General features: G+C 37.2%; 1 protein-coding gene across 7 annotated transcripts in view; it reads left to right on the forward strand.

Annotated features, from left to right (window-relative positions):
- The window catches only part of Trps1 (transcriptional repressor GATA binding 1), a 233,451-nt gene that overhangs the window by 29,039 nt on the left and 182,473 nt on the right, over nt 1–21,939 (forward strand). For all 7 annotated transcript variants that reach the window (XM_029469683.2, XM_029469682.2, XM_029469681.2 and 4 more), the window contains exon 2: nt 14,721–15,649. In XM_029469683.2, coding sequence (XP_029325543.1) covers nt 14,723–15,649 — 927 coding nt within the window. In that variant the 5' untranslated portion in view covers nt 14,721–14,722. The remainder of the gene's footprint in view (nt 1–14,720; nt 15,650–21,939) is intronic.

The following is a 21,939-nucleotide window of genomic DNA, read 5'->3' on the forward strand; positions in this document are numbered from 1 at the left end:
ACCATTTAATTGAAAATAGAAGCCAAAGTCTGTAGAAAATATTAACTAAGTGGGAGCTTGAAACTAATAGAATTTTACCTATTAACTTTTTTTTTTCCCATGCAAAATGAACAGCCACTCTGCACCATTTAGTAGAGGGAAGAAATACCTTGACTTTCCTGTTTTGCACAAATGTGTGGAAAGTCCATTAGGGAAGGTTAGCATCTGACACATTTCTTCTCAACAACAGTCTTTACTCAGTCTCATAAGGAATCACATAATTTAGATGGTGAATTCACAGAGGAAACCCCACAAGACTTGGATTGGCTGTTTGTCACAGATCAGGCCAGGCTTCTAAGCGAAACAGTGGCAATAACCTCTCTTCAGTTGAGTTTTCTCATCTGTAAAGCGAGATTAATGGATAACTTGTACAGTTTTGCTGAGGGGTAAGTGGGAAAATCCTGCGAGCAAATGAATAAATAATTAGGAAATAGTACGTGTTTAATAAATGGTTCTCATCCACTTTAACTTAACTTGCCTCTGCGATATAATTGTACATATAATTGCGTATTTGTATAATTGCACGTTATACCATCATGATTTACATTTAATAACTACAGACCTGTCTTCCCTTGACTCCTTCTAGCATCCTTGTTAACAGTCCTGGATGAAAAGTTTTCTCTCTTCTCCCTGTTTCAGGTTCTCTGATTATCTTTCCTTCTGATGTTCTTCTGTTGTTCTCTGGTCTTATTTTGAGTTACCCATTTTCCTCAACCCCCCCCCCCTTTTTTTTTTTAATTGAAATTTCTCAGTTTGTTCCTTCCCTCAGCCCCTTGCCTGCATTGGTACACAGGCGCTCCTTGTCTGCGCATGCGGATGAGGCACTAATGGTAACTCTATTCACTGAGGTCTTGTAGGTGGAGCATCAGATGATAGCCGCTGTAAGATTTCATCTCAGCATATCTATCCATGCTTTCTGCAGAGCAATTGATGTTTTTTTTTTTTTTTTTTTTTTCTGGCAGGAAAATAACATGAGTACTAATCACATCACCAAAAAGCACAAGTATGCTAAGAATTGTGACACAGTGCATCCACCTGTGTAACTGCCTTTCCTGTCAAGAAACAAAGTCTCTGCCGCTTAAGCTCCCGTGCCCCATCTTGATCCCGATTTCTTCCCCTAAAAATCAATGCCTCTCTTGACCACTATCAGTGTCAAGAGAGGCTTTGCTTGATGTTGAACCCTACCACTAGTAGCGCACAGCGTTTATGTGTATTGCACGCTTTTACTGGTTCTGAGCAGCTTGTGTTTGTAATTCACTGTATGTAGTTTCTTCATACATTTTTTTCAATATAACATCATATAATAGAATCACGTACTTCACTGTGTTTTCTTATATTATTCATTGTATGGCTGTGTGTGCCTGCGTATGGTATGTGTTTGTGTGTCTTTGAAACTAAACATGGTTTTGTGTCTTTCCAGATGTTCTAAGTTTCTAGGAGTCTGATCTAAACATTTGATGTTTTCCTGTATTATTTTATGCTGCACGAATTGTATTTTTTAAGTTCTCTTTTGACATATATTTACTTTGTGTGTGTGTGTGTGTGTTCTTGTTTGGATCTCTGAGGGCATATGTGTGTTTAAATATATGTACAGGTCTGTGCACTTGCAGATGGGAGACAAAGCTAGCCATCAGATGTATTCCTCAATTCCTACACACTCTATTGATAAGCAAGTGTCTCCAGCTGAATCGGGAACTCACTGATTTGGCTACTGAACATCAGGATATTGTTTCCCAGACATCTCTTGAGTGCTGGAGTGCAGGCGGGTTGCCTTGACTGCCAGTTTTCATGTCTGTGCTGGGGATTCAAACTCGGTTCCTCAAACTTGCATGCTAGACACTTCATCAACACTGGGCAGGCTTCTCAGCTTGTGACTCACAATTTTGAAAAGGAAGTTAAGGTCTATGTATTTCTCACTACTTGTGCATGTATTGCCTTGTGCATGTGGACCTTGGGTCATGATAGTTCGTTCTTTATCCAATACAAATAAAGACAAAGTACTTTGAATCTGTATGTCTTGATTAGAATGTATTATATTGATGAGACAACTTTAGAACTATCTTTATTCTTTAGGTTTCATTTAAGACTTGGGGCTTCCTTTAAAAAATAGATTATATGCAGAAATATTTAAGTGTTTTAATGGCTACCCATCTAGTAACAATATATCTGCGTATGCACCTAACCTAAAGTTTGTCTCTGTGAGGGACATATACTAGAAGTAACAGGGAGATTTAAAAACACCTCAAATGTTTTTTTTTCCTATCTCTCCAGTCATCACTGTCATAATTACTGGACATTGACAGTTGTGGAAGCATGTCCCAGTTTTAGATGTGTCCAACCTGCAGGAGGGTGGAAGACAATGGGTGACATGTAAATACTTATAAATATAAGAGTATATATCAATAATCTGAGTAATATATTGCACATATGAATGGAGATATGCTGATATTTTTAATTAGTGGTAATGTTAATATTGATATTTTCTGCTCTAGGAAAAGTCTAGCAGAGAACCATAATTGCATCACCATTTAAAGTATGGAAAGTGCTGTTGCAGGCCATCTGTATGAAATGCCATGCGAACAAGTGCAGAGAAACAGTTTCTTTTGTGACTACACTAGAAGACTTGGTAGAAGTCCACTCATCTCCTGAACTTTAATAGTCTGGATCCCTTAGTGCTGGTTGCTTTGAGGCAATTCCAAAGGCTGGAATAACTTAGTGGCCTCTGTGCATTCATTGCCCTGAGATATGGAGCCAAGAAAATATGCTTGATAGCTGCCTTTTTAGAATGCTTCTAATGTAAATACCTGAAAGGGACAATGCTTTTATATCTGCATGTACAAATATGCCTACAAGTAAGTGTTGCTCAAGAAAAAAATATCAAGGTTTATGAAAAAATAGTTTTAAACTAGTACTTTAATAAAGGTTTAGTGCACTAATAGCAGGTATTCCCCGTCCTCAGCCTATGCCTAAGGAAGGACTTAAAACTGTATTGCTTCATCTGTAAAATGCAACTACAATTATTATTTTACCCAAGACAACCAATCAAAATTAAAATCAGGTGAGATGACGTACTTTTTTGTTCCAGTTCCTGGCTCAGTGTAGCGATAGAGTGACACACTTAGTCACTAATCACACAGTTTTTTTCTCAGTTTCTATGGGCACTCAGGATCAGGGGCCTGAAGGGAGTCTAGTTATGAATTTTGTTCTCTTTCCTCAGTTAGATTTTGGAGAAAGAAAGTGTGAAACACCTGAATCTAGAATTATGTAAGTGTTTTTCCCCTTCTGGTGTTATGACAGCTGTCCACATATAGATGGATTGAGAAAAGAAATGATTAATTAGGGTATAGGTGGAGAAAGTCTTTGCTAACTGTGCATGTGTGTGTGCCTGGGGGGGGGGGAGGGTGGGATGTGTGTGTGCGTGGAGGGGGGAAAGGGTGGGATGTGTGTGTCGTGGGGGGGAAGGGTGGGATGTGTGTGTGTGTGGGGGGAGGGTGGGATGTGTGTGTGCGTGGGGGGGAAGGGTGGGATGTGTGTGTCGTGGGGGGGAAGGGTGGAATGTGTGTGTGTGGGGGGGGAGGGTGGGATGTGTGTGTGCGTGGGGGGGAAGGGTGGGATGTGTGTGTCGTGGGGGGGAAGGGTGGAATGTGTGTGTGTGTGGGGGGAGGGTGGGATGTGTGTGTGCGGGGGGGGGGAAGGGTGGGATGTGTGTGTGCGTGGGGGGGGGGAAGGGTGGGATGTAGATTGAAGTGTAAGTTTACATCGAACTTGAAATAGAAGATTGATTACATTAGCTATAAGAAATATTTCACGAGTGAGCTCATTTCTGCCCTAGCTAATTCTGTCCTTTCACCCACATGCAACACATTTTTTTAATGTGAATATGTAAAGTGGGAACTGTTGGGGCCCCAAAGAATCTGTATGCATAGCCATCCTTTCAAATTTAGCTCTCAGTGGGACTTTAATTCCAATTCAATTTTTGTATTTAAGATTACTTTAAAGATTCTGTTCCTTGTTTCAATTAATTCAGTATCTTTGTTATCTCTGTCTCTGTCTGTCTCTGTCTCTGTCTGTCTCTGTCTCTGTCTCTGTCTCTGTCTCTGTCTCTGTCTCTTTCTCTTTCTCTTTCTCTTTCTCTTTCTCTTTCTCTTTCTCTTTCTCTTTCTCTTTCTCTTTCTCTTTCTCTTTCTCTTTCTCTTTCTCTTTCTCTTTCTCTTTCTCTCTCCACCCCTCTTGGACCCTTTCTTCTCTCTCCTTTATTCTTTATCCTCTCCTATCTATTCTATTCTACCTCTCTTACCTCTCCCCATATCTCATCTCTGTTTGAATTCTTACACGATATACAATTAAGTCAGACTAACAAAGTTCATGATTCCCTAAGAATTCTTTAGGCAAGACAAGCTTAGGATAGGGAGTCTGCTTGAACACACTTGCTTTATTTTATTGTCTATCACTCAGAATCATTAGTCAAATTAATATTAATTCATGCTCTAAATGCACACTTTCATTAGAGGCTCATTACCATGGGCCAAGGCATTGCTATTTTGTTCTTTATTATTAGTCCAGTTAAGATGGAACAGGGTAGAGTTTTCAGAAGCAGGAGAATTCTGGAGACTACCATATTTTCTCAAGTATGTGATTATTACAGAATGTAAATACTCTTTGTTGCAACCTTAAGTCTTCCCCTAATACCTTACCCATTCCATAGTTTCTTAATAAGACATATTAAGAAGTTTTTAATTTCTTAAATATTTTCTTATTTTTAATAGAATGAAATTTAAATTATTTGTACAGGAATGAGACAGTAGCTCATCAGAAAGTTCAGCTGGTAGAAGCCCTTGCCATACAAGCCTGAGAGTCTCGGGAACCCACACTAGAGACAAGGATTGACTCCTAATTGTTACCTTTTGACATCTACACATGTAGTGTGGTGTGTGAATGTGTAATTGTGTGTGTATGTGTTTATGACAATGCTTATACATACATACTCCATATATATACATGATGATAGTAAAATTGGTAAAAAGAATGAGACAAATTTAGGATGAGTGTTTTAAACTGATCATTGTCATGGTTTAGCTTTAAAAACTGTAACAGAAAATTTTAGAGTTGCTACATGTGAGGATTAGCATTGAGCTCAGGGTTACCATTGAGCTTATATATCCTACATAATTAAGAGTATATGATTTCAAAAGCTGTGATCTGTGATCTAATTGTACATTGATATTTTATCTTCTGCTTTTCTCCACTCAATGTCTGTAATCCTTTCCTATTACTGATTCTTCTGCATGTTGATTCTATCATATCATATTATATTGTGTTTTGAAATTCCTTTACTACTGAAACTGTACTAAAACCCAACAACAAGCCTCTTCAAAATCATAAACAAATTGAAAATATCAAAGTTTCCCTGCCAAGTTAAAGGAATTACATTATGTATGTTTAAACGTCTTGGTTATGATTTTCCTTGAGCCATGCTGTCTGGAAGCAGCACCTTTTCTGTGTTCAACAAAACTTGAGTGGGGTAAGTGGGATTCTGTGACATAAAGCCAAATGAGATTGGAAAAGTCGGTCCAAACGGAAGAGATTCCATCTTCTGTTCTATCTAAGACCTTTTAGAACTGTAATTGCTAATATACATTATGGATATCTGGGAGGGGTGCAGAGCATTCAGTTTCAACTCAGCTTAATTTGATCAAGGACTTGTCTTTCATTTCTCTTTTAGAAGCCATTATCATGAGAAGAACATAAGAGAACTTTTTGGGTTTCATGTCATCTCTGTTTAAACAGGCACTCTCTCAAAATCCCAGACAGAGCTTAGCTGAGTATGGGTTGAACAGAGGCAGAATATTCTCATAATATTTTCAAAATTGATTTTTTTTTCAAAAATGATTCATGTAGTGGAAACTTTCTAGGCATAGTACTTCAATTCTGCACTGACTTTATATGCAGTTTTAGAAATCATGCAGAGAACTTTTTCTAGATGACAGAGAACTGTGTTTTGTTACACAGTTTGTTACACTAGGTTATGTTACTTTCATAAACAGACTTATTTTTGAATGACTGATCTGTTCCATTTTCTATGTATACATGATAGGTTGTAGGTTTGAGAACTAGAGGTACCAGAAAGGACATCAAATACCCAGGGACTGGAATTACTGATAGCTGTGAGCTGGCAGGTTGGTTTTGGGAAGCAAACATAGATCCTCTGCCACAGCAGGGTGTGCTCCTCATGGCTCTAATCCTGCTCAGGATTCACCCAGAGGTGTTTGAAAATGGTAATTTTCATTCAAAGTATCATTGCACTTAAATAGAGAAAACTCCCCCCTCCCCCCTCCTCTCCCAATCCTCCTGCTGTTTCATCAGAAGGAAAATGGGGCTGGGTAATATTTGAACTTCCCACTGTAGTAGACTAAAATAGAGGAAGGACTTTTTTCACACATAATGTCAGAGGTTTTAGTGTGTGATCACTTGGCCTCATAGCACATGGAGAAGCAAAGCTGCCCACTTTGTGCCAGACAAAACATAGAAACAAATAGGACAGGCAACTTGGAAAGCCACATCGCTTAATAGGCAAGAACTCATTGACTTTCTTCTTATCGTGAGGCTACAACTCTTGTTATTGCTACCATTCAGTTATAGTTCAATTATAGATCCTCATGAATCGATTACACGGACACCAGATAGGGTGGTATGGAAAACAAGACAAATATTGTGTCATTGCCCATGTGTTTATTTCACTACATGAAAGTCTGCTGCAAGTACTATAAATTGGCTGAGATAAATCTGGCAAAGTATACACTGATAGGTTTTAGAAAGCATGGAATGGAAAAAAAAATTCCATTCTGTTGTGTGGATGTATTATCAAATGTTCATGATGGTTGTGCCTTTAACTGTTGGACACCTCTGTGGTTCTGTCGTTAGGCTATTTGTCCTTAGATGGGTGCAGGCCTTTTAAACTACTTCCTATTGTATGGCAAGGATGAGCTCAGTGGTTTCTAAGTTACTTCTCAGTTTCATGAGGAAGAACTATTGCACATGATGGCACACGCTTACTTCCCTTCGTCTTGGAAGGAGAAAAGTTTTCTGTCTCTCCTCTATGTATACAGTACCCAGCCACCCAGGATACTGGTAGCGTCGATTGTCGGTGTATTTAAACCTTATGTTCAGCTTGGTACTCTTTTAAACCAACAAAAAAAATGAAAAAAGTAAGGAAATACCACGATGACCAAATTCTTGCCTTGGGCTTCATAGTGCATTGAAAACAGAGCATTTTCAGTGAAGTGTGCTGTCTCCAGGGTATGGATCTAACAGAGTCACCATACTGCACATTCATATTCTGTGTGTGTGTGCATCACTTCACTTTTATCAAGTGGATTAGCACTCCTTGGCACTGATTTCTTAAAGGAGACAGATGTTTATAGCCAGTTATATTAGTGGATTGGATTAATGATTGAAATGTCCTTTGCTTAATGACAGACTGGAAATATAGTAACTGCAATAAATAAAAATTAAACCTCTTTTAATAAACAAGGATCATTTTCAGCAAGTGCTAGAAAGCAAGGCAAATGTTCACACAAAGATAGACTCTGGCTATTTTTGTTATCAGTGGAAATCCAGGTTTTGTACAGTGTAGTGTTAATTCACTCCAGAGCTGTCTTGTTAAATAGGTTCATTAATATGTTGCCATAAGCTATTCTTTTTGAACTTGACACTATGATTGGTGCTTTGCCCAAGGACCAGTTGATATATTATAAGTTTAGTCAAGAAGGAAAGGACAAAGCAAAACTTGCTCACATGCAAATTAGTGGGCCAGGGTCATTTGTGGCTCAGTCAGATTAGTTGGTTTCAATCAACAGTTTTCACTGTAGGCATTTTTGTTTTCTTTGAAAAAAATAATGAAAACCACACGAGTGTGTATCTGTGTGTATATTTGTGTCTCTGTGTCTGTGTGTATTGCTGAATTTCACTCTCATTTGTTATGAAACAAGAGAATTATTCCTCTCTGATTTTGATACTCTGAGATACATATTTGTTTTTTAGTTATCTCAATTAGTGAAAAAATGCATGTTTTAATGTCTTCAGATATGTTTTAAAGTCAGATTTCTACCATAAAGCCTTTAGAGACACATATAACTGCTTCATAATTTTCTTCTAAAAACAAAATTGTCAATGTAAATTTTTAGTATGCATCCATGAAGTCTCATTTTTACACACATTGCATTTTTACTAACCCACCTCATGCTCCCTTTTAACATAGACTAATGGCTTTGCAATGATATATTTAAATTATAGGGAACACAGTATGATGAAATGATTGCCTAATAGGTATGTTTGATCAAGCCTCAAAAGTTATTGAATGAGGTTAGCATTTTATGTCAGAGTGGCTTACGTGAGTTCTAATGTCTGGATGATTATTAATAGACTTTGTGTTTGGAAAGATGTTACTAGAAGTAATCATTTTGTATTACTTTGGTCTGAAATAATGAGAGAATTCTTTTATAGGAGACGTGTGAAGGTGATGGCATTTTAATCTCAAAAGGATTTAAAATGTCCAAAAATATCTTTTAAAAATTTAGGAATGATAAAGATTCTAAGTCCAAATTAAGTAAAAATGAATAGTAAAGGACTGAATTTGACAGAGAGCTTATAGAGTTGGAAGCTTCACTCCCCCTCTGCCCCCGGCCCCCTTTAACAAAAAAGTGATCTACCATTCAAGTCTTGCCTTAGAATCAGAAGGACTAGAAAACCTTTAAACTCCTTCAGTGATGGTTTGTGAATTGGATAAACAGTGTTTCTTGCATTTTTATAGTTCACTTAAGCAGTCTGATTTTGATCTGTATCTGTGGAGTAGACAGGCTACAAGTGGCTCCCCATCCCCCCAAACCAATGAGCAGATACATATGTTCCTTAAAGGAGAAACTTCCCGTGTTCATATGGAAGCTATCTAGCTTGCTATAGGTCCAAGACTTGACCTCCCTTTTATTTGGCTATCATTTGCTTAATTCTTTAGATTCTTTGTGGTAGACTTTTGATCAAAAGAAACTTTTTATTCTTTATCTTCTTTTATTTTTTTCATAAAAGCTACAAGAAATGTGTAATTAATAACTTTGTTCTTTATGTTAGTGATATGAGCAAGTATGGTATAAAACATCTTACTAAAGATTAGAGCATGATGACTTCTTTATTTGTGACTACTTTGATTTCAAGCACTTGAAAGTTTTATTATCTGGAAAAAAAGAGCAAGTCATCTGGTGTTATATATTATGAAAATCAGAACAGCTACTTGTACAATTCATACTCAATGGGATTCCAGGCAGAGGTCAGATCACACAATCTGGATCCTGAATATTTGCAATGTAGTTGGGAATATAGTTTGCATACATACACATACATGTGGAGGTTCATGCATAAAATGACATTTAGAAAGCTACTGAAAGAGAAGGTTTTTTTTTTTTTTAAATCATCATTTCACTTGATTTTCACATTGTTATTCTCTTGGAAATTAAAGCTAATGAGAATGAGCAAATCATGATTGTTGTGTTTGATTCACAGCTGATGCTGAATGGTGAAGGATGTCAGTGCCCGTGCGTTTGCTCCCCCCACCCGGTATGTGTGTGTGTGTGTTTACCTTAAACTAGGAGGGTATTATCTTAAACTAGGAGGGGGTTAAACATATTGGTGCTGTAAATCACATCTAAAACTTATTCCCATTCTTCCTCGTTTTGATTCTTTTGTTTGAGGCCAAGGTAGTATAGAGAGAGAACGTACACTTTACATTCTGTACTTTCAAAGTTTCGTATTCTATGGAAACTAATCCTGAATTTCACCACAGTGAATGTGAATTCAATTTCTTTCAAGTTTCTGTAAAAATTGATTGCTCTGGCCAGGCAGTTTGATCATGGATTGCATGGATATTTGGGCTAAAAACATTTCATAAGTATACGAGTGCCTATATTTGTGTACATGTATGTGAGCACATGTAGATAGATTTGTGTGTGTTTAAAAGTGTATACAGATATGTGGCCTAGAGCTAAGTCACCATGGGTGGAATTTCATTGTCCAGATAACAGAAGACTAAGTCTCCTGTTTCTGTGAAGAAGCCACCTGGAGAAAATGATTCATGTCTTAACATGGACGATTCTTTTATATATATACTTAAAATTTTTAATTAGTGAAATAAAGAGCATTATGTCTAGTGTTAATCACCCCCACTGTACAAACTTAAGTGATGCTATAATACAGCACCTTATTTGGATATGTTTTAAATAATTGTGAGCTCTAAGAATGTTTTTAAGTTTATTGTCCTGATTTACAATTCAATGAAATTAGTTGAGGGTAAGACTTAGCATTTTTGCGACAGGAATATTTTCTATCTTAGAACATACTGGGCATACTGTTTAGCTATCTTGGCAGTCAGGTTAGATGGTCTAATTAAGACGGATTTGTTTGTGTGTGTTGAACGTGGTAGAGGTATGCACAATGCTCAGCATTCTCTCAGAAGGTAATAATAGTTCTGCTTCTCTCAATTATGTTGAAGTCTTTTTTTTTTTTTTTTTTTCCGAGATAGGGTTTCTCTGTATAGCCCTGGTTGTCCTGGAACTCACTTTGTTGACCAGGCAGGCCTCGAACTCAGAAATCTGCCTGCCTCTGCCTCCCAAGTGCTGGGATTAAAGGCATATGCCACCACCACCCAGCTTTGTGTTGAAGTCTTAAATGATCAGTTTAGGTTCCCTCTGTCAATTTTCTCTTTTAACCTCATGATCTAAAAATCTGCTTTATAGTAGATTTACTTTAACAAGCATTTTGAATTTATTTGTTCTTCTAGTTTAAAAAGGAATATTGCTATGAAGTAGAATGACACATAATTGATGATTTACCTTCATTCATGTGATTGTCCATAAAGTTCATCTAGAAAAACCATTGCTGGTGTGAACAAATTTAGATTCCCCTCTTTACCCGGCACTGGTAACTATGACAGTTTTTAAGGTTGAAGGAATTTTATGGATTGAATAATCTCATCAAGTTTGCAATCTTTCGGAAAAAAATCATTCCTGTTCCATAACATTTTATATCACATTCTTTCCCTGGCTGTATTATTAAAACCAAGAAAGGACAGGATTTTGTCACACGTCTGCCTGAGCTTTTATCAGATTTTTTTTTTTTTTTTTGAGCAGCCCAGAGTGCTAGCATGCTGCTGTATTTTAGGTGTGACCCATGCAAGCATGTGTCTTTATTTAGGAATAGAAACCGTTCTCTGTGTTGTTTGTTTAACAGATGTACAGATCAACTCCGAAAACATCTTCAGTATTCTCTAAGCATCTTCTAAGACAATAGCTTCCTGATAGTTGACAAAAAGAATCAATACTTGTAGAAGGCATTCTAAAGCCACACACATGCTTTGTGAAGTCAGTGCTGGGTACGATTTTCCAAGGATGTGATTTCTTTTTTTTTTTTCCAGAGAAAATGTTCACTGGAAAAGTTCTTGGCACACAGTGAAACATCGTGCAATCTGTTATTTGTCTTAGAGATAATAACTGGCGGGTGGCTATAGTCTTGTGCTATCTAACTTATGACTTGAGAGGGGAGTTTCTTCCACTCAGAAGTATTGCAAATGTGCTTATATTTACATAATATGTCACTCTGAAAAATTATGATATAATTCCAGTAAAAAAAATGCTTTTTCTTCTATAGCTACTTCAAAGTATACTCAAATAAATTAACCAATTTTTTTAATAAAAACGACTAAAAAGAACATGCCCCTACCCCCCACAGCACAATATAAAACCCAAATGACCTCTCTGCTTCCTCTTTGAAGTTTTAGCAGTTTAACATTCTTTGCGATGTAGGTTAGTAAGGACTCTGTTGAACATAAGACATCAGTGAGTCATATGCTTTCTGAAGGTCTGTTCTTGGGTGGAAGAAGGAACTAAATTTTGAGTAGATAATTTAATTAAGTTCTGTTTCTTTTTTTTTTCTTTTTCTCAATACCTAATGATGTTGGTGGAGTAATTTTTAACTTTTGACCCACTACATTTTTCATGATAGTGATAAATCAGCAGAGATCTAAAATGTTTCTTTCTTCTAAAAAATGCCCTTTTTTCCCCAATATGAATGTATTTAGATCAATTCAACTTTTAAGTATTTTATCTTAATTCCCTTTTCATTTTCCCAATCACGTTGACATTAATATATGGGCATAAACCATTTGCTCTTCATTTTGATAGACAGGTAACCTTCATAAGTCAGATTATAATTTCTACAGACATTCTGTCTTTTCATACAGAATTTTTATAGCTTTGGGCAACCTCATTCACATTATTTCAGTTACTCATTGTTAAAATGTAGGTATGCCAAGGAGAAAAGTTGCCACACAAATGTTAGGGTTGTTGACCACTTGACCAAAGAAGGACCAAAGTGTATTAGATAAGGATGAGATAATGGGAAATATACAAAATATTTCAGAATTCTGTAAGGAGAGGCAAAAGGTGTGTCCCAAACCAGTATCATTTTATGTGTAGGAACTCTTGATGTTATGAACGAGAATATCCTGTCTTCTAGGTCAATTTTAAATATAAGTGCATAAATATATACACACTCATATAAGGTATAAGTACTTACCCTGAGCTTGTAAATATGTAAATATATGTAAGTGCATGCACACGCTCGTGTGCACACACACATGTCATTGAGTTCTATCGGTTACTCCAGAACTCCTGGGTTCAGCTGATCTTTCAGCATCCCGAATCGCTAAGACTACAAGCACATGCCACTATACTTGGTTTGCAATAACATGGGTTTTGTTTACATTTATAGTTTAAATAATAACTAATGTTTTAGTTTTTTTTTTTTTCTTAAAGTTTTCCCCTTCAATGGTTAGCACTAAAATTGCCTTGTAATCTTTCACATGCACTCCCAAGGCTACCAGAGCCTCATCTGACAGATCAATACAGGCATCCTTAGATGCTGTCAGCGAAAGCAACATTGAAATTCAAACATTACAAAAACATAGTTAACCTGTGTCCCAAATTACAAAGAAGGGCCCTAGTTTCTTTCATTTGAGACTCTCATGGACTGACCAGGAAAGGTACATAGTCCTCTTCCTTTGCAGTGTTGCCCTCCCTGGCTAACCCTTTGTCTTGAATCTTCACTCCTTTAATCTAGTTTTGTTACTGCATGGGGGACCTTATGTGGATCTGTGATGGATGGTGATTATCAGTGCGTAAGGAGAACATTGTAGTTTTTAAAGTGCTGTCGAACTGTGTTCAACAATAGTTACTGAAATATCACCTCGTCAAGGATTGTTTACACGTTAGTACATTATCGTGTTCAGTGATTCATATCACAGCAACTTTGAGTGGCTGGAGCTGTTCAGAAGCAAACATCCACCCATGCCTTTCAAGCTAGTGGAGTTGTGCAGCCCATGGAGGAGTTACAGAAAAAAACACCTAAGCCATGATATTAATTTGAATTTTTCCAGCACATTGAGAGTTTTTGGTATAACCTACTTTACTAAACTGGTCCTCCCAGAAAAGCCTGTTAATAACAAAGAAAGCTTGCTTTATTAGAAATTAGCACGTAGAAATTTCAGAGAGACATTTTGAGTGATGACTTAGGCAACACTTGAGTTTTTCAGCCTAGAGCTTAAAGAACAAAGACCACAGAGCCCCATTCTGAACTGGCTTTTGTTAATATGCTCTTTCATTTGTAGGAGACTATTTATTTCTCAATATTATTCTACTCCGGGTCACTAATATCACTTGGATCTAAGCTTGATTGTTACTAAGGTCTAAGGCAGGGTCAGTAGCACTGGCATGGGAAGAAAATCACCAGAAATTGCTAAGATCTTGTCATTTCAGCCTCAGAATGACAGTGACCTGTATCAACTTCCATATTGTTCTCTAGGTGAGACCACAAGGGCTTAGTGGATTTCCACAGAGTCCTGGTGAAACCTCACCTGTCACTGTAACACATGTCAGGCCCTACTCTCAACTTCAGGATGCTACCCTTAGGTTTTAAAGAACTTCTTGGTAGGGCATATCAGAAATGTTCATTATCCTCTTTCCTGGTAGTGAGTGGGTAGTTTTCACTCAGTTCATGACATAGCTGTCTGTTCTTTTTTTTTTTTTTTTACAAGAATCTATTTCTTTGAAACTATATTCCTCTGAGTGTAACAATACAAAAATGCAACTTAGTAATAATATGTACATACTATTTCATGGGAGTAAACATTCAATATATGTTTTATAAAACTAAACATGAACATCTGTGTTCTGTAAACAGCAAACCTGCATATATATATAATATAAATTCGATAACATGTGTAGATATATATGTACTTATCATTGACCATAATTGAAAGCAAGGAAAATTAGTCAAAAATAACATGGGTGGCAATGATTAAGATTATGGCTATGAGATTTTTAATATTCACAGCCTATCTTAAAAAAAATATGCCAGTCAGCTTTTACATTAAACTGTTTCAAATATCAAAGATTTGCTTTTGTCTGATTGCTTCTTTTTGTTTTCCTATTTGAAGCAATCTCTCTCCCCTGCCCCCCAGAGGAACTATTTTATTGTGCACCTTGGAAGACCTTGAATAGACTGTAATATATCCTAGATTGGGTTACCTGTGCATAATCTTCCAATAACCATGTGCCTTCATTTTCACTATGTGTTCACAGATATGGTCCGGAAAAAGAACCCCCCTCTGAGAAACGTTGCTAGTGAAGGCGAGGGTCAAACCCTGGAGCCAACAGCTACAGAGAGCAAGGTATCTGGGAAGAACAAAGAATTGTCTGCAGATCAGATGTCAGAAAATACAGATCAGAGTGATGTTGCAGAGTTGAACTCGAAGGAGGAACACAGCACGCATGGCCAAGAGCCATCTTCCAGCAGTAAGAAGGACTTGCAAATCTCAGGCCTGAGTGAGAAGGCTGGCTTCAATTATGAAAGCCCCAGTAAGGGAGGGAACCTTGCCTCCTTCCCACATGATGAGGTAACAGACAGAAATATGTTGGCTTTCTCATCTCCAGCTGCTGGGGGAGTCTGCGAGCCCTTGAAGTCTCCTCAAAGAGCAGAGGCAGATGACCCTCACGATATGGCCTGCACCCCATCAGGGGATTCATTGGAGACAAAGGAAGAGCATAAAATGTCACCAAAGGCCACTGAGGAAACAGGGCCAGTGCAGAGTGGTCAAGCCAACTGTCAAGGTTTGAGTCCAGTTTCCGTGGCCTCAAAAAACCCACAAGTGCCTTCAGATGGGGGTGTCAGACTGAGTAAACCCAAAGGTGACTTATTGGTGAATGACAACCCAGACCCGGCACCTCTGTCTCCAGAGCTTCAGGACTTTAAATGCAATATCTGTGGATACGGTTACTATGGCAATGACCCCACAGATCTGATTAAGCACTTCCGAAAGTATCACTTAGGACTGCATAATCGCACCAGGCAGGATGCTGAGCTGGACAGCAAAATCTTGGCCCTTCATAACATGGTGCAGTTCAGCCATTCCAAAGACTTCCAGAAGGCCAGCCGTTCTGTGCTTTCTGGCGTGCTGCAGGATATCAGCTCTTCACGGCCTGCTTTACTAAACGGAACCTATGATGTACAGGTTTGTGTTTTCTCTTGTGATTTCCAGGAGGAGGAAAAAAAGTGATTCGTGATGAAACGTGAATTCATATTTTCATGTTCAGTGTCAGCTCCCAAGGCCAGACACATAGCTTTTAGGCCCAATAGAAAAGATGGATGTATCTCATTCCTACTCCACTCCAATGTGTATTCAGAGTTTAATTTCCCATTGGCAGGGAGCAGTACAAAATTTGGAAAAGTCTGTTCATGGAATAAGCTAAGACTCCTATTTCTTGATCTACTTCATGATAGATATTTTCGGCCCTCCAGCGATGGCAGCGATCTCTGACTGCACATGATGATAATTCATTGCCTTGTTCTAGTTTATGACTATTAGGCTTCTCCTATATTCTTTCTCCTGGGTCAATCAGTTTTGTATCTTAAATTGGTATTTGATTTTATACTTAGTCTAATTCGAGTTGAGTAATATCAACAGCGACAGAGACATACATACTCCTGAAATATCAAAATCACTACAAATGAAAGTTTAAAGTAACATTTTACATTGACTAAAAATTTCAATGAGACTGTAAGTAGTAAGGAGCCCTGAATGACTTTTATGCAAGCCAATAAAGCATCTCTTTGTCAATTTAAGGAAAATGATAATAATTTATGAAATGTTTACACTTTTATTGAAACCTATATGCTGTTTTCATCTATTTTTCTGCCCAGTTGAAAGCAGAAATGACATGAAAAAATACTAAAGTGTAACAATTTAATTTGAATGAAACATTGGAGTACATATAAAAAATTTAATATTTAATTTTAATTTTCATCATTTTAGCATAGTTGAAGCTCATGACCAGTCTGTAAAGAGTATTAAGTTTTGTTGCATAATATAAATTGTTATTGTATTATAAGGAGAGGGAGATCACAAAGTATGTGATAGCTAACATTATTTATGAATTATTAGAAATACTGTAGAACTAATGAGTTCCCATAGCACTTATTTAGTCCAGAAAGTCCTTTGACAGTCACTTTTTTGTCATCTTCCTAGCCATAGTACCTCATTCTTACAATTTTCTACTGAACAGCATCAGTTAAGAAATGCACAGAAAGTTAGGTTACAAAGGATAGGAGTAAAATATTTTGCAATATTTGTAAAAACGATCAGGATAGAAAATTCTGAGTCCAGTCAGCATCAGAATGGGCATCAGCATTTGAAAGGGGCTATGGACAAAACTTAATAAGCCAGTTTCATCTTTAAAATTTCCACCTTCTCAGTGAATTTCTACAAATAGAGTTATTTCTGTGGAGCAATGAATTAAGGCGACATAGTTATTATGCATAGAAGCTGCATGCTTTTGAACTCCTGTCTTATTAAGGATCATTTCGCTGTCTTATGTCAGATACACTCTGCTGTCAAGCTCTGATTTGGAAAGCAAATACGTGTTTTTAGATAAAAGGGTTGGAAGTGCATAAAGTCAGTATGCGAAACGGTGTTTTATAATTAGCAAGTAATATGATGTTAATACCTGGATTTCCGGCAGTTTCAGTTTGTTCACTCTGGGGACGACTTCTGAGGGAAGCTGATCCCGGCTGTCAGGAAGGCTCTAAAAAGATTACTAAGGCCTAGGGTTTGGAAGAATTCAGATTTTTAAACACACTTCCATTTCCCCCAAATAGTTATTTGTTAGGTTCTTAGTTATTTATAGTAAGGTTTATGTTTGGGTGGAACACTTTTCCTGGGCAGTGATTTTAGAAATGAAACAGATGTGTGAGCTATCTGAATTTGGAAATGAAACAGCTGATCATCAACGGTACTGTGTACTAAATCCCTGCTATGCATGCAGCAAAGAAAAGTGATAGGTAACTGCAGGCAGGAAGGTGATCTTGTTAGAATTGGTTTATTTTCTTCTTCAGTTGAAGAAAACTACTGCAGCATGTAGCATAAAACCAATCCATGGGGAAAGTGGGTGATTCTCACAAGGAAGTGGATAGGTTTAGGGCCAAGTCTACAGAAAGTTAACTTCATTTTTTTGTGAAGAGAACACCAAGAACACTATTGACCAATGATGATTTTGAACTTATGCTGCATACATACCTAATACTGATACACAAACATGTCTGAGTAACTTACTAGTGTCCATGTTGAACTACAAATAAATAGCTACTCTTCCTACACATACTCAGCACCAAAGGCATGGTTCAAATTGCTTTTTGCCCTCACAGATTTATGCTGCAGAAATGTTCTTTGACTAGTTCTTTCTTTGAGCATTTTGTCTGTTTTGACCAAAGCTATGAGATAAAATACTGACTACAGAATTTCTTTAATGCAGAGTTCTATAAAAAGTATGTATATCTATCTATCTATCTATTCATCCATCCATCCTTCATCCATCCATCTATCCATTTATCCAGGCATACATGTATATACTGTTTTTTTTGTGAATTAATGGCTTGTATATATAGTGATAAAATAGGATTTTAGATGCCAGTATTATGAACAATTTCAGGAATCATTTACTGAACTACATTAGTTAAGTCAATTGCAGAAATGGATGAACCATTCATTAATCTTTTTCAATTAAACTGTTTTTAGGGAGCATTCAGAGCAGTCAGGTAATGATAGATTTATTGCATGTTAGACCAAAAAAAAAAAAAAAAAAAGGAGCAGAGGAAAGACCTCAGAGGACTCTGTTCCTTTGATCTATAGTTTGGTTTGACATGGATGGTTCTTTAAATTAATTGGACCAACTTGACTGCAAATATAAGATAGCTAGTTTGGAAGATGGAGTAATTTACACAGCTTCTTGGATTTTCATATATACATAACCAACATTTGAAAGTTCAGCAGCACAGATAATATCTGACACAAATAACATCCATGTAAATGATATCCCCAACAACTTGCCCTGTACATAAAGAACCAAGGCTAGGTGAAGACAAATCACCCTAGAAAGACCACTGTCTTGTTTTGCACTGAGGAATTCACAAGGTTCTCCACTGTTCATTTTTGTGCCCTGAAAACAGAAAAGAGATCATTTGTTTAAGGAAAAACAAAACAAAAAAATAAATAAAAATGACCTCCCCATCCAAACTAAAAATAATGGAATTCAAACTACACCAGAACATAAACAACACAAAACACGAAAAAAGATAATGGCTATCTCTGAACCACATGGTATGATAGGGGTTCTGGTTTCCCAATGGTTCATCCCCTCTCTACGTTTTGTCAGGATTTTCTCTTACATATTTGAGAATAATGGATATGGCCTGATTGGCAAGCCTCATGTCAGTTTTACTATCTGTATTCAGTCTTTGAGGCTCGCAAGTAGACCAATAATAGGACAAGAGATTGAGTTCTTTAAAAAGTAATTACAGCCTCTTTCTTTTTAATCTGCTTTATTATGCTTATATTTAAACCTTCTCTGAATGGAGGCCTGCATTAACAGCGCCGACTCTGCTGTTTCATTAGGGCCTTAATGTGCTGTGCATTAGGGCGTTTGCATCATCTTTATGGGGGAGCTTTTAGCTCTCAGATCAGGTTATAAAATTAGGAGTCCTGTCAAGTTGTGCTTCCCACGGGAAAGTGTTTACACTATCCCAAGCTGATAAAAGCTCAAGATGCATAGAAACCTTTCCATATTAGCAGATCTTTTCTGCTGCTCTACATTATTCAGGACTCTATGAAAGCAGCTACTGGATTCCCTCTGGGAGCTTCGTTTTGGCCTTGAGTGAAATCCAAACTTTACTAGAAGGAGCCTTTCTTAACTTACCAGGGACTCTCTTCTGTGTGAACCAGGAATGCTCCATTTCTGTTTCATAAACATTTTTTTTTATCGCAGCTGTACAATATGTAATGTTCGAAACAGGAAGAGCAGATTTTAATGATAGGAAACTATCCATTGTTTTTATATTTTCGACACATTCAACTATAGGAGCTCTATATATCCTTAACATATAGTGTATTCAGCTAAACATAGGAATTAGAGTTTTGATTTAAAAAGTAAAGGGAAAACAAAACAAAGCAAAACAAAAATAAAACACCCAGGAGCATTAATCTCATTGTGGTTTATTTTGACTTGTCTTGAATTTTACGTGCAAATATTTCCTTTTTTGCCTTGTAGTTTCCTTTGATCTGGCGTATAAGGGAAGTTGTAGATCTTAGCAGGTTCTGTTTCTTTGTTTTTCTCAGTTGAGAACTATTGCATCTTAGGAAAAAAAAAACTGGTGAAGGAGACTTTAATCAATTCAGACTGTCTATGGAGTACAGAATGTTTGGTGTATGAATCCAGACTTATTTCAGGGCTGTATCTCTTTAACAAGTAATAAAGTGTGCAAAATAAAACATATGCTCACCCCAAGGCCATAAAGCAAAGCAAAGTTCTGGCATTTACCAGGTTATTTTCATCAGTGGAGATGGCTAAGCTGGATAAGGTAGCCCCCCAAGGAGGAGAAGTTTGACCATCCTAACTAACCCATTTACCTGCATGGCAGTTAAATCTCCATTTGGCTGTGTTAATTTGAGAGTGGAATGATAAATGTCCATCGCTCTTTGGTTTTTGGTTTGTTTGTTATCATTTAGAGAGTGTGTATCCTTTTCTAGAATATCAGTGTTTCTCTCAAGGCAGAATGTTTAGGATAAAAAAAAAAGTCCCATAATTATCAGTGCATCCAATCAAATTTGGACTCATTCAACTGTTCATAAAAGTTTTATCTTCCAAATGGCCTGCTCTGCTAACTGTATCAAGCAGGCAGATTATGGGGTGCTTTTCATTCTTTGGGTCATCGTAATTATAGCAAACTTGCAGCTGTGGAAGGCACAGATCTACAGCGAATGCCCCAAGTGAATGGAAGTGTGCAGAGAAAAAGCAATATCTTTTCACTTTCTGATTTTCTTTGTTCTGAGACTCATTCAACCTAGGACCTGGCATGTCTTACTTTTATTCATCCCATGTCTTCAAATTGTAATAAACATATTACGCATTTTCAGGCCCTCAACCTTGCTTGGTTTTTATTGAATGGCCAATGCAGCCTTTAGGCTGTCAGTATTTTTAAGTTGATCTATTCCTCTTTCATCATCTTTCAGTTTACATAATAAATATTGCACATAGCTTTCCTCCCCCGGATTTAGATTTACATTTAATAATAGCTAGCATTTATTAAGGGCTTCTTCTGTGCTGATGTGTCCCTGGGTTCTTTATGTGCCTTAATCAACTCATCTTCATAAAAACCCTTGAAGTAGACACTACCATTATACCCATTAGAAGGAAAGAGGAAGCGTGTACAGAGGGATTAAAGTACCATGCCCATGAGAGAGAGTTACATAACTAGGGTCGATCGGATGTAAGCCATGAGCGGCAGGCCCCAGAAGCCTGGCCTCATAACTCCTGCAGTATACAACTTCCTCAAAGGGAAATTGCATTTACTCCATAGAGACAAGAGTGGGTGGGTGGGTGAGAAGTCCAACAGCCCATGAGCTAGTCGATCCCCCATGCTGAGTCACTTTAAATGTGCAGAGTTTGTGATCTCCTTGAGATTATCTGTGATCTAATCCATGCTGAATGATGCTGCCGTATCGGCATTGACTAGGCTTATAATTGAAATCACTGGAGAGAAAATTAAATGTGTTGATTTGTCTTCTTTTTAATCACTGCAATTCATTTTCACTGATTCTTTGGCTACAGAAACTAGTTTTGATGGAGTGGGTACAGGACAAATAATTTTGCCTTACTCAATGAAGACTACAATGTCATTTGCAGATTAAGGGATGCTTCATGCATGCATTTGATTTCACTCACAGGTCTTTGTTTTAAGAATTCATAATCTGGTAGAAGGTCTGAGAGTTGTTTTCTTCAGTTGGTATGTCCATGAATACTAATGTTAAGGGGAGTCTACACTTACCCTTCTGTATTCTCCAAGGCTGGAGAATACAAATTATGACATTACCTTCTGCCTATTTGAAAGTAGAGATGGACTTGGAGGCAGAAAACAAATACATTTTATTTCTTTATTCTTTATTTTTGTACTGGCAACATTAATTATATTTAGAATATTCAGAATATTTTATTTTGTAAAATTTTAATTTACTCTGTATTTCTGGGTAGTGTGTGTGTATGGTGTGGTGTGGTGTGGTATGTTTGTGTATGGTTGTATATGTTTATGTGTGTGTGGTGTATATATGTTTGTGTTTGGTATATGCTATATGTGGTGTGTGGTGTGTGTGTGTGTGTGGTGCATATGTGTGGTGTATACATACATGTTTGTGTATGTAGTGGCTGGTATATGTGGTATGGTGTGTGTCTGTGTGTGTGTGTGTCTGTATGTGTG

Source organism: Mus caroli, unplaced genomic scaffold, assembly GCF_978045245.1.
Source record: "Mus caroli unplaced genomic scaffold, Mus_caroli_1 scaffold_16, whole genome shotgun sequence".
NCBI lineage: Eukaryota > Metazoa > Chordata > Mammalia > Rodentia > Muridae > Mus > Mus caroli.